Consider the following 13,773-nt stretch of genomic DNA (forward strand, 5'->3'; position numbering starts at 1 on the left):
ATTTAAATATGCTGCACTCATTAGCATACTCTGTTGATAAAGTTGTCTAAAATGGTCTTTTATCATTTTATCATAAAGTCTGCAACAGTACTCAAGAATATTAAATGTTGCCTGAGTTCAAAACCCAGTGACTGCAAAAAAAACAAAAAACAGAATATCAAATGTTAGTCAACTGGGAAAGTGGTAGAAATATCAATAGTTTATGGCTGTTTTGAGTCTTCTAAAAACTGAATTTCTATTCAAGCACAGTAGGCCAGACAGAAGTAACAGCTTAGATAAAAGTTAATGTGGCAGTACCTGAGTCACATTCCTAGTCATATATTAGTTTAATGGCTCAAAACAAACAATGTCTATTAAGGAGCAAAAGTCATTTTGTTTTTTGGCAACTAAAAAAAGGCAGATAGTTTGTTTTCTTAGTTTAACAGTTGCTCTACATGTCAAAAAAAAAAAAGGAAACTCCAGAAAATGATTAACTGAACATGATTTAAATCTTTGATGCACCTACCCCCCTCTTGATTTTACTGTCTTCCCCAAGACTTTCCTATTTGCGTAAAATTTTATTAAGGGCACCTGAAGGATAAAAACTGTATGTAGAACATAAAACACTTTATAATAACAAATAACCATATAAATAACAACTGTATGATAATTATGTCATTAAAATGAAAAATCTTTCATAAGTCTACAGTAAAATTACCATTTATATCTTCCAATAGGATCCCAAAATCCGGGCCTTGAAAGTTTACAGGGCCCTTCAGTTGCCTGTTTATAGAAGCTATAAAACTTGAGCATCATTTCATTTGTGGGCTGGAATGATCCTGTTGGAAACACACATTAAATATAGATCATTTGAGGAATACAACTGACAACCTAAAGTTACTTATTAGCTTAGTGATACTATACTACTAGAGATTTTTATACTTTGTTAATAGTTCAGACAATTTCTTTCTGCCCAAGAAACAAAAGTTAATCCATTTATTTCTCTAATTTAAAAAAAACTCTGAAATTTTAAACTTTAATAACAAAAGCCAAACACAGTTCAATAAACAAATGGAAAAAAATGCTATACATGTAACCAAAATAACTAGCAAATGTCACAAAAAACAAGTATATTAAAATGTAGAACTGGTGGAGAGGGTGAATTCAACTATGATATAAGAACTTTTGTAAATGTCACAATGCACCCCTAGTACAACAATATATAAATAAATAAAATGTAGAGCAGGGCACCTGTAGCTCACACCTATAATCCTAGCTGTTGAAGAGGCAGAGTACAGGAGGACTGCAGTTCAGTCCAACCCAGGCAAATAGTTACAGAGATCCTAAATCGAAAATATCCAACACAAAAACAGGCTGGTGGAGTGGGTCAAGTGGGAAAAGTGAGTGCCTAGCAAGTCCAGCAGGTAAAAGGCCCTGGGTTCAAATCCCATGCTGCCAGCATAAATGGTATGATCTTGGGCTGAAGGTGGTAAGAGCCCCTGCTTCACAAGCATGAAGCCCTGAGTTTAAACCCCAGCACCAACATCCCCACCCCTCCCCCCAAAAAATCCCTCACAAGATGATCTATTTTTGGAAAACAAGTGTCTATATACATAAAAAGTACTATAGGATATACATCAAAATGTTGAAAGGCACTATTTCTCAATCACAGGAACACAGATTATTTTTTTAAAACAAAAATTATTTTAAAAATTAAAACCATAAAAAGAAATTTTAAAAACTCGATAGAAACCACGCATCCTGGTACATACCTATAATCCAGCACTTTGGAGGCTGAGGCAGTAGGGTCATGAGTTTTAGACCAGCCTGGGCAATATAGCAAGACCATGCCTCAAGAATGCATATTAAACAGTTAACATGTAGTAATCAAAAACTAGTAGTTTACAAAAGCTGTGGAAATTACAACACAGACAAGCTGAGAGCTGGTGTTTCAGGTTTAGCAAAGAGTGAATAATTAATTCCAAGATCACAATAATAATTATCTATATAATACATGCACATTTAGGAGTGTCTTGTTAACTACAGCATTTCAGTGATACAGTTGTTCTTTATATAGCAGAGGGCGAAACAGAAAGCACAGTGAAGAATGGTTACCAAAAACTAACTCAAATCTAATCCTAGCTACTTGGGAGGCTGAGGTCAGGAGGATCAAGGTTCGAAGCTAACCCAGGCAAGTAGTTTGAGAGATCCCATCTCCAAAATAACCAGAGCAAAATGGACTAGAGGCATGGCTCAAGTAGTAGAGCACCTGCTTTGCAAGCCAGAAGCCCTGAGTTCAAAACCCCAGTCCCAACAAAACAAAAAACCACAAGTTTAAATTTAAAAATTCAAAAACGTCATCTCATAATATCTTCAGTAGGTCAACCAAATAAGATTTAAAAGTTTATTGGTTTAGGTGATTGATATGTACGTTGTATTTTTAAAAACTGAGAACATTTATTGAATATGTGTATAAAAATATTAGATAAAGCACGAGCTGTCCTCAAAGTAGTATTTAATATATGTGTGTGAAATACTAAGAATTTATATTTCTAAAGGCTACAGCCATATCAAACACAGATTCATTATTACCTTAGACCTTAAATAGTGATTAGGCAATAATGAATTAAAAAACTCCAAAATCTTACTCTTTCCAAAATAATTCAGGGTAGACCAAGCAATTTAAAAAATAGTATTCTAAAAATATTTAGTAATTCACTATAGCAAACTGTGGTTCAGCTAATATCAATTTAGTTTTGGGGGAATAATAGTATACTGAATGTTGTTCAACTGAATGTTTTGCAGGGTTTTTTTTCTGGGGATAGGACCCAGGGTCTCGTGTATGCTAAGCACCTACTTTGCTACTGAGCTACAATCCCCAGACCATGCCCCCATTTTTTGCAGTGCTGAGGATCAAACAAGCAACCTACCATTTAGCTATATCCTCAGCCCCCAAAAATGCCATGTGACAGGTTATCTTAATTTTGCAAGTATTTCCTTTTTTTTGTTTTCTTCTGTTTTAGGTGAGACAGTTTCTCACTATATAGTACAGGCTGACCTGAAAGTTTCCATCCTCCTGCCTCAGCCTCCCAGGTTCTGGAATTATAGACACCATCATGCCAGGCTTGCAATGCCTTCTTAAGTTTTATGTAACTATAAATTATTTTAAATTTACATGGGTTTCTCAATAAATACAATTTTTAAAAAGTAGGTTGGAAACATCAAGCCTAGCTTTGTCAATCTTCAAAAAAATCTATAAAATGCATGATTTAGAAAAGTGAATGTACTTATTGTACCTTTCTATAAACAATCATTTTTAAAAAATCAAGACTTAAATAAGTTCCTATGTTATTTGTTTACTTTTTTGTTTTTGTTTTTTTGCCATAGTGGGGTTTGAACTCAGGGCCTACACATTGAATCACCTGTTTTGTAATGGTTTTTTTTTTCAAGATAGGGTCTTGCAAACTATTTGCCCAATGCTAGTTGGAAACCATGATCTCTGCTTCCTGATCTCGGCCTCTTGAGTAGCTAAGATTATAGGCGTGAGCCACCTCTTCTGGCTGTTTACAATTTGTTTATTCTTATCTTTTAAAACTGTTTGAAATTACAGAAGGAACTATTTGGGATATATTCGTTTTCAACTCTTTTTGGGGGGAGGCGCTGGAAAGTGATCCCAGGGCCTCAAGCATACTAAGTACATTACCATTGTTTTCAAACTTTCTGAATCTGCACTTCATGAATTTTTTTTGGAGTGACTGGTATTGAATATTCATTACCTCATGAAATGATGATTAATGAAAACCTAGGGTATATTAAATATTATAGTAGCATATTGGGATATTTTGTTAGTTTTACTATTCTGGTATAATAGCGCTTAAAAGCATTTTTTAAAAGGTTTAATTTTCTTTTTAAAAGCATTTTTTAAGTATAGTTTATTGTAAAAAATCAATCACATAATGTAAAAGGATGTGAATTGAAAAGTAAAACTCTCTCTTTCCAAGCTTCTCAACTAAGAAAAAAAAGAAAATTAAATAATGGCTGAAAACTTCTCATCAGACTGATCAGACTGATCAAACAAAATTACAAATACAAAATGCTCTGCAAACCGTAAACAGGACAAATTTGAAGAAAACCACTCCTGGACATATAATAGTCAAATTACTGAAAACCAAAGATAAAAATTTTGAAAACATCCAGAGAAATGGCACATTAAATATGAGAGAACAACTCTGACTTTTCTCCTAAGCTGCGAAGATCCAATATAAGAATTTTAAAAAGTGAACACTAGTACAATGGAGTAACAGCAAAAAAGTAGTAAATATGTATTTATTAAGATTTTAAAAAACAAATCGTTTTACAAATGGATATAGCTGGTCTTTCTTTTTCCTTCCTTCCTATCAAAAGTTTAGAAAAGATTTGAGTTGTAGACTGAATATGCAGCATCAGGCAAATCCATGCCTTATTTTTAAACACACACTAAAGTTCAGTCATTTTTAAGTGAGAAGATTTGCTGTCAACAATACAAACTACTTAAAATTTGGATAATATATTCGGATGACTCCGGTGAAAGATCTGCTGGTACCTGATTCACATTTAATACCTCCCCTTCAATTACGTTCCTTTACAACACATTTCAAAAAAAAAAAAAAAAAGTAGGCTAAATAAGCTGGACTAGAAACTGGAGCCTCGGGCCTCCGCAGAGAGCTCCTTCAGGGCGGGCAGTGCACGTACCATTTTTCGGCAAACTCTGGATCACCTTCACGGCCGCCTCAAACCTGGTTTCGTGCACGGATCTGGTGTCCGCCATCTCCAGCTGCCAGCGCCGGCCCCGGTCCCAAGGTCTGTCGGCGGGAATCAGGCAGCAGCAGCACCAGCTTTCCCAGGAGCCTGCATGAAACTAGAACATGGAGCACAGCGGCGGATCAACATGCCCCAAAGGGAGGAGGCCCGGCCGCGCAGCTGGTCAGCTCCCTTTGCCCTGCCCTATCCAGGCCACAGCGACCGAGAGGGCCGGTCTCCTTCCTTCTCCCGGGGGCGTGATTAAAGGCCGAGAACCCAGCCGGCGACAACAGAAAAACTTCTCACCGAGAGGAAGAGCATCTCTAGCAGAAAGCGGCGGGGGTCTGGCCACCGGTGGTCGCCGAGCCGCTCTCCCACCCACAGGACGCTGGCCAAGCAGCCACACCCCCCATTCCCGCGGAGTTCGTCGGTCCGTCTGTAGCCCCTCGCAGCCCCGCCCCGGAGTCACCCCGGAACCCACTCGCTGCCGCGGCGGTGCTGCAAACCCCACCCACCCACTCCGGGTGACGCGTGTTGCCCGAGCGTCCGCAGAAAAGGGCCTGGGAGTAGGGAAAGAAGCAGCTGCTGTCCAAGGGGCCACCGACCCAGATCCGTCTGGGGAGCGCTCAGTGTTTGTTTTTGTTCAAGCGCGGGGAGACCACAGCTTCAACAGCATGTCCGCGCCCGCCCGCGACACCAGACAGCAGGAGCGCGCTGGGGACGCGGCTGAGTTTTGGTGCCTGGGCACCGCGGGGAAAACGACTGCAGACTGCGCGGTCCCCAGCCCTGCCCTCTCCCAGGCTAAGGTTTGGAGAGAGTAGTGGATTATAAGCAAAGGGCTTTAGATCCCGACAGCTCTGCCAGTTTAAGTTCTGAGACCTAGCGCAGGTCGCTTAGGCTTTCCAGCAGGATCACTGTACCCCTCTAAAGGTACAGGAAAGGATGAAGATGAAGGTGCTCGGAAGCGCTCGGCTCGCAGGTCTTTGATAGCTTTCGCCGCCCCAAGCTAAAGACGCCTGATCAGCAAGCAAAGAGGCGAGGTCGCCTGCTATTCATTGGGCCTGGAGGGAGGACACTACCCATTTCTTCAAGCGCCAGGGAGCCGGCACAGACTCCTCCAGCCTGATTTAATAATTAGGCATGGGGGGAGGGCAATGAGAAACCTGCGTGGCTCGTCCGTCCTAAAAGAAGGTGACCCCCCGCCCCGGGCCTTCGCCCCACTAGCACAAGCCTTGGGCATTTAGCAGACGCCCCCAAGCCGCGGGAGGCGGGGAGTTCCTGGTGGAAGGGGTGGAGTTCTACGGCCCGGAAATCTCAAAAGTCGCCGGGTCGGAGCGTTTTTGTCAGTTCAGGATGGGTTAGGAGAGCTAATAGTAGAAATTTAGTTGAGGACCGTAAACTACTCCTCCCTTAGAGCAGCGGAGCAGATATTTACCTTGGTACTGCGGGGCAAGGCCTGTCCAGTAATGTCCCCGACTCCCGGCCCCGCGGGCTTGTGGGAAATGTAGTCCTCCCTCCCCGCAGCTTCCGGACAACTCCCTTGTTCTCCACCCTGTTCCGGTCGGGCTTCTTGTTCCCGCCCACGTGCCCGGTGTTGGCGGAAATGCCTCAATCCCCCTGGTCCTTGTGATCCTTGGAAATGCCATATCCGCTTCCAGCAAAAGAGATACTCAGTGGTATCTTTGAGAGGTGTACTGGCGCGAGTGACCTTGGGTCGGAGAAGTGGGATTTAATTTCTTGCTCGTGTTGTTTACTGACTTTGAAGTCACTCGTATGAATGCAAAGAAGGCCTTTGGGGGAATAAAGACCCCCATTTACTGAGTATCTGGTACTTGGCATGCATATGCTATATTCTAAAAACACTGTTGAGTGTTTCCAATGAGGAAATCGAGATTTATATGAACTAATTTGGATTAACCGATTTGCCCAAGGTCCCACAATTTAGTAAGCAGCCGAACCAGGCAATTGGATTGAGAGTCAGTCAATCCAAAACATTCCTCCTTTATATTAGTTTTTTTCCAGCACACCAAAGGAAGATCCAACTTTTCTAATTTGCTCAAACTCAGAGGGCTTTATGTGTTTAGTATAGATTGCTTCCCCTTTTTTTTTTTTTTTTTTTTTTTGCTCTTTTGTTATACCTCTCAGTCATGCATGTTTTTTTAGATTTGGGATGTTTACTTTCTAATTTAAGACATTATTTTGACAACAAGCTACCTTCCTGGTTGTGTTGATCTTCAGGTAATGATGACTGTGCATTTTTTTCCAGGGACTGCAATTTCCATTTGCTGGTTATATGGATTTCTAGTTATGGAGAAAAAGGACAAAGCAAATTGAGATTATTTAAGTAAAAGATTTAAAAAGTAGCTTTTGGAGCGGGCTAAAAAAAAATAATAAAATTAAAAAGTAGTTTTTTTGCTAAGAAGTGAAAACCAATCTAGGTGTCCACCAACTAATGAACGCATTTAAAAAATGTGGTATAGTCCAGTGCCAGTGGCTCAGACCTGTCACTCTAGTTACTCAGGAGACAAAGATTAGGAGAATCTGTTTGGCCGGTGGGCAGCCACCCCATGGTGATCAGGGACTCTCTGCTCACTTTCCACTCCATCCCCTCCTTCCCTTCACGATTACCATGGCAACTCCTGCTGGCAGGCAATGGGTCCTGACCCATATTACCCCGAGATCCTCCCCACCAAACCTCGACCTATCCGGATGCCCCATAATACCTTAAGCTCTTGACTTCACCCAGGATATAAAAACTGGGCTGTCATTTCTCCAGCTGACTTCTCCGGCCCTGCTCTTTGGGGACGGTGAACCTCGCCGAGAGCACGCTCTCAATAAAGCCTGCTTAAAGCCTGCTTGCTTTGTTATTTGGCTCCAATTTGGCCTTCCCATCAGCATCGACCTAACAGAATCGAAGTTCGAAGTCACCCTAGACAAATAGTTCATGAGACCCTATCTCAAAAAAATCCATCACAAAAAAGGGCTGGTGGAGTGGCTCAAGGTGTAGGCCTTGAGTTCAAGTCCTAGTACCACAAAAAAAAAAAAAGAGAGAAAGCTAAGTAACTCATGAGCTTACTCATAAATGGATTGTAAAAAGTTGGTGTCAGAATTCAAAAGTGGAGCTGGGTGCCAGTGGCTCATGTCTGTAATCTTAATCAGGAGGCAGAGATCAGGAGGATCAAGGTTCAAAGCCAGGCTGGGGCAAATACTTCCAGGAGACCCTCTCTAGAAAAAAACAAGGACTGGCTGAGTGGCTCAAGTGGTAAGAGTGCTTGCCTAGCAAATGTGAGGCTCTGAGTTCAAACCCCAGTGCTACCAAAAAAAAAAGCAAAAGTAGAACAGTGGGGTGAGGAGGAGAGACTGGGGAGGGTTGAGTGATTAATGGGTACTAAGAGTTACTCAAGAGTAAGAAGTTCAGGTGTGATATTATGCAGAATGACTAGAGAACTGTCATCACTGTATATTTCAAAAAGTTTGATGTTCTCTCTATGAAGAAATGATAAATGTTTACAGAGATAGATATCTTTAATCTGGCTTAAACATTACTCAATGTATAAAAATCCCATGATACTTCATAAATATGTATAATTTATGTTTTTATGTATTAAAGAAGTTAATTTAGGAATTTTTAAAAAGCAAGGCATGTGGTGATTCACACTTATAGTTCCAGCTTCTGGGGCAGTTCAGGTAGGCGGACTGCTTGAACCCAGGAGTTCAAGGTCAGCCTTGGCAACATGGGGACTCTACGAAAAAAAAAAAATAGCTTTTTTTGTATAGCTCTGCTGGTTTAAATGTGGTAATTCCTACTAGAATATATTAGTGGATTTGATAGATTGCTGTAGTTCCCAAGGTGCCTTCCAATTATATCAATCTGCAATTCTACCTAAAATGTAGTATCTCATGAGCCATTAGTGTCTTTCAGTATTTCCAGTACAACACCTAATGTGAACTATTCTTGATTATGTATTTCTAGAGAAAGTTTAATTAAAAATGGATCCATTTTTATGTACAGTCTCAGAAAGATAAAATAATACATTTATGGATTTTAAGAAACATAAAGGAATACACCTTGTCTTTTTTAAAGGATTCTTTTATATTTGCCTTCTTTTACCAGCGCTTCCTTAACTCTGACTGTATACCAAATGGTGTACTTAACACTGAGATTACAAATCTCCTCCAGGAATTCACAGTACAGTGTGGCAAGCAGACATGTAAAATAATAAACACATTGCAAAAGTGTTAAAAATTGGAGGATATAAATGCTGTATTTTTTTTAACCAAAAGACATGTATGAAGATGTTCATAACAGCATTATTTGGTAATAGCCCAAACCTTGAAACAACTCAGTGACCATCAGCAGTAGAATAAACATGAACTACTGCAGAGCAGAGCAAACAAATGAACTGCAGCTGTTCAATATCTTCTATAAGTCTCAGTCATTATGTTGAGAAAAAGAATGGAGCCTTAAAAGAGAACATTATCATTCCTCAAAAAGTTTGTTAAAAAAGATTTTGTTAGTATTGAAGCAGGGAGCTGGACATGGTGGTGCACACCTGTGATCTCTGCACTTGGGAGGCTGAAGCAGGAGGATCATGACTTTAGGGGCAGATGGATCTACCTAGCAAGACCCTGTCTCAAAAAGTTTAATGAAAGAAAGAACTGAGAAAGGATGTGTAATGAATGTTGGAAATGGGACAAGGAAACTTCTAGGGTTCTGGTAATTCTCTGTTTATTGAATTAGGTGGTTGTTATATGAAGTATTCACCTTGTGAAGCTTTTTTTTGGTGGTACTGGAGTTTGAACTCAGAGCTTCTTGCTTGCTAGACAGGTGCAATACCACTTGAGCCAATCCACTAGCCCTGTTTTGTGTTGGGTTTTTCCTTCTTCTTTTTCTCTTTTTTTTTTTTTTTTTTTTTTTTTGCGGTGCTGGGGTTTGAACTCAGGGCTTACATCTTAAGCCACTCTACCAGCCCTTTTTTGTGATGGTTTTTTTCGAGATAGGGTTTTTCAAACTATTTGCCCATGTTGGTTTCAAATCATGATCCTTCTTATCTCTGCTTCTTCTTTTTCTCTCTCTTTTTTTTTTTTTTTGTGCTGGGGTTTGAACTCAGGGCCTACACCTTAAGCCACTCTACCAGCCCTTTTTTGTGATGGCTTTTTTTGAGATAGGGTTTTTCAAACTATTTGCCCATGTTGGTTTCAAATCATGATCCTTCTTATCTCTGCCTCTTGAGTAGCTAGGATTACAGGTGTGAGCCACTAGTGCCCAGCAAATGTCAGGTTTTTTTGCTTTTTGTTTTTTTGATGGAGCTGGGATTTGAACTCAGGGCTTTGCCCTTACAAAGCAGATGCTCTTCTACTTAAGCCACACCTCCAGTCCTTGTGTTGGGTTTTTCCAAGATAGGATCTTGTGAACTGTTTGCCCAGGCTGGCTTTTGAACACTTATCCTCCTGATCTCTTGCCGCCTAAGTAGCTAGGATTACAGGCATGAGCCACCAGTGCTCAGTTCCTGTGAAGATTTACTTCTTACTTTTGTATACGATGTATTTCAATTAAAATTTACAGCAAGTTTTTTTTTCCAAAAATGCATGGTAACAAAAGAGTGATTAAATGTATTTGATTAAATATACAGCTGAGGAAGGAATTGAAGATGAAGCAACATTTGAGTAGGTTCTCAGGAAATGGGAAGATATTTACCGCAGAGAGGATAGAAAGAGCACCATTCTAGGAAGAGGTGTAAAGGCTAAAATAGCATCTCACATGTAATAAGCAGGAAGTTTGTTCATGTGATAAAATCAGGGATATAAGATAAAGTGGAGCAAGGGATAGGATGAAAGCCTGGTTGAGGCACAATTCAGTCCCACAGTTCAACAGTGAAAAGCAAAGAATCTGATTGTAAAATGGGCAAAAGATTGTAGCAGGCATTTTTCCAAAGAGTATGTAATGATCAATAGTCATGGAAAGATGCTTAGCATCAGTAGTTACCAGAGAAATGAAAATCAGAACCAAGATGAGACACCACTGCACATACATTAGGTCCCCTACCACATCTACTAGCATATCTATTTTGTTTTATTTTATTTTTTTCTTTTATTATTCATATGTGCATACAAGGCTTGGGTCATTTCTCCCCCCTGCCCCCACCCCCTCCCTTACAACCCACCCCGCCCCCTCCCGTTCCCCCCCCAATACCCAGCAGAAACTATTTTGCCCTTATTTCTAATTTTGTTGTCGAGAGAGTATAAGCAATAATAGGAAGGAACAAGGGTTTTTGCTGGTTGAGATAAGGATAGCTATACAGGGCATTGACTCACATTGATTTCCTGTGCATGTGTGTTACCTTCTATGTTAATTCTTTTTGATCTAACCTTTTCTCTAGTTCCTGGTCCCCTTTTCCTATTGGCCTCAGTTGCTTTTAAGGTATCTGCTTTAGTTTCTCTGCGTTAAGGGCAACAAATGCTAGCTAATTTTTTAGGTGTCTTACCTATCCTCACCCCTCCCTTGTGTGCTCTCGCTTTTATCATGTAGCACATCTATTTTAAAAAGATACACAAACAAAGTAAGTGCTGGTGAGGATATGGAGAGGTTGCAACTCTTGTACTTTTCTGGTTGGAACATAAAATGGTGCAGCCACTGTGGAAAACAGTGTGGTGGTTCCTCAAAAAAGAAACTAAAATTTCCTTATGACATATAAATTCCACTCTGGATATTTTCAAAAGAATTGAAAGCAAGGACTCCAAGAGATATTTGTACAACAGATGTTTTAGATATTTTGAATAGCAGCATTACCCACAGTAGCCAAAAGGTGGAGTAATCTAAGAGTTCAATAACAGACAAATGGATAAACAAGATCTGGTATATATGGACAATGAAATATTATCTAGCCTTGAAAAAGAAGAGAGTTCTTGTAAATTCTTTGACATGAATGCGCCTTAAAGACCATATGCTAAGTAAAATATAGCAGTCACAACAGAACGTATTATGTGACTACTTTTATGAGGTACCTAGAGAAGTGAGATTTTATAGCATCAGTGGTAGACAGAAAAAATAGCGTTTGCTTAGCTTTGGAGGGAGAAGGAAATGGGGAGTTCTTTTCTAAAAGAATGGATAATCACTTTGAGAAAATGAAAAACTGAGCTGGAGGTGTGGCTCAAGCAGTAGAGTCTGTTTTGCAAGCTCAAAGCTCTGAGTTCAAATCCCTCTCCCACCAAGAAAAAAAATACAGAAGATGAAAAATTTCTGGAGAATGGATGGTTGTGATGTTGCACACAATATGAATATAGTCAATGTCATGGAACTGTATGGTAAATTTTATGTTATGTGTATTTTACCATAAAGTTAAATGGGCTGGGAATGTACTCAGAGGTAGAGCAGTTACCTAGCATGTGAAATATGGAAACAGCTGCAGAGGGGAACAGTTGCATTGCATAAAGTGCCATGTGTGGTGGTGTCGCATCTGTAACCATAGCACTTGGGAGGCTGAAGCAGAAGAATGAACAGTTCCAGGCCAGTAGGAGCTACACAGTGAGAGTCTATCCCAAAAAACACAAAAATAGTTTTGTAATGCAAGTCATTTTTGTGGATAACTCAAGCCTTTGTATTTATTTCAATGAATCTAAATTCAGTGAACTGTTTTCAGCCCGGATTAGTAAGAATTAAAAGGCTGAACTGTTTTCCTTCAGAGACTGAATGTCTTTCTTTCCGGGAAAGGACCAGTATGTTCAAAAGAGTAAATGAAATTGCCCTTAAAAAGAAAAGAAAAGAAAATACTAGTTCCCATGTATTTGGGGGCCTTTTTTGGAATTTCTGTTCTTATTTTGTCTCTCTATATTATGAAACCACTTTAGTTATAGTAGCATTTAAATGTCTTAATAACACATAGGGCTAGGTTCCTCATGCAAAATAATAACTCTTCGTTACAGAGTTGGGGTAATCAAAGATTGAAATCAATTAAATGTCTTTCCAAATGGGACTGACTGAGTAATTATGACTCATCCATTCAGTGGAATATCATAAAGAAAAATGGGACAGGATTTTTGCAGTTCTCCTATGTACGATTATTTTTATTTTTTTGGTGGTACTGGGGTTTGGACTTGGGGATTTAGTAGGCAGGGGCTCTACCACTTGAGCCACACCCCCAGCCCAAAGGGAAGGATTTTTGGTCTGGCTATGTAACTCAGACTATCCTCAAACTTGCAATCCTGCCTCAACCTCCTGAGTACTGGTATTACAGGCACGAAACACCACACCTGGAAATGGGGATATTTTAATGTATAAATAATAATGGAATAAAACAAGAAGGCACAAGACTTAGAGTTTATGTAATCATTTTATTTATATATTCATGGAGTAATCATGAGGCCTGCAAGAAAGTAACAACTTTTGTTGCCTTTGGTGTTGCTGGATATTAAGTGTGGGAGAAAGTCTTTGCAATGCCTATTTGTTTTTAACCTTTTGAAATCTGAACCATACTAATGTGTTATATATTCAGCTTAATAAATAAAATCTGGAAAGATTCCCTGATTGCTCAAAACACTTACATAACCTTTACATTTTTAATTTTTTTGGTGATACTGGGTTTTGAACTCAGAGCCTCACACTTGCTAGGCAGGCACTCTACCATTTGACCCACTCCACCAGGCCTACATAACATTTAAAAATAAAACAACAAAAACAGGGGCATAACACTACACCCAACTTTTTTTTTTTCCTTTTTTTAACTTCTTGAGATGGAGTCTCACAAACTTTTTCCAAAATATATCCTCCAAATCTCGGCCTCCTGAATGGCTTGGACTATAGGTATGTGCCATTGCAACTGCTTTTTTTTCTTTTTCTTTTTCAGTTGAACCCAGAGCCTCAGGCATGCCAGGTAGGTGTCTACCACTGAACCATCTGTATGACCTAAGTACATTCCTTTTTATTCTGACCTTTGAGGTATCAAAGTGTTCCTTGTATATGGGCATTTATATTGACTTGACAGTGTGTGCTCATGTGTTTTATGAACTTTGCACTGT

General features: G+C 39.7%; 1 protein-coding gene across 6 annotated transcripts in view; it reads right to left on the minus strand.

The window, feature by feature from the left end:
• Acbd5 (acyl-CoA binding domain containing 5) overlaps positions 1–6,333 on the minus strand; it is a 43,996-nt gene extending 37,663 nt beyond the window's left edge. Inside the window, exons 1-3 of one of the 6 annotated variants that reach the window (XM_074056457.1) lie at positions 6,194–6,333; positions 4,711–4,876; positions 698–818 (exon numbers count right to left, since the gene is read on the minus strand). In XM_074056457.1, the coding sequence (XP_073912558.1) occupies positions 698–818; positions 4,711–4,786 (197 nt within the window). In that variant the 5' untranslated portion in view covers positions 4,787–4,876; positions 6,194–6,333. Of the gene's footprint in view, positions 1–697; positions 819–4,710; positions 4,877–5,064; positions 5,221–5,273; positions 5,989–6,193 lie in introns of those variants that run through there. The other 5 variants (XM_074056455.1, XM_074056454.1, XM_074056456.1 and 2 more) reach the window with 5 other exon arrangements.
• Positions 6,334–13,773: the final 7,440 nt, after the last annotated feature.

The sequence above is a fragment of the Castor canadensis genome, chromosome 15 (genome assembly GCF_047511655.1).
Source record: "Castor canadensis chromosome 15, mCasCan1.hap1v2, whole genome shotgun sequence".
Taxonomy (NCBI): domain Eukaryota; kingdom Metazoa; phylum Chordata; class Mammalia; order Rodentia; family Castoridae; genus Castor; species Castor canadensis.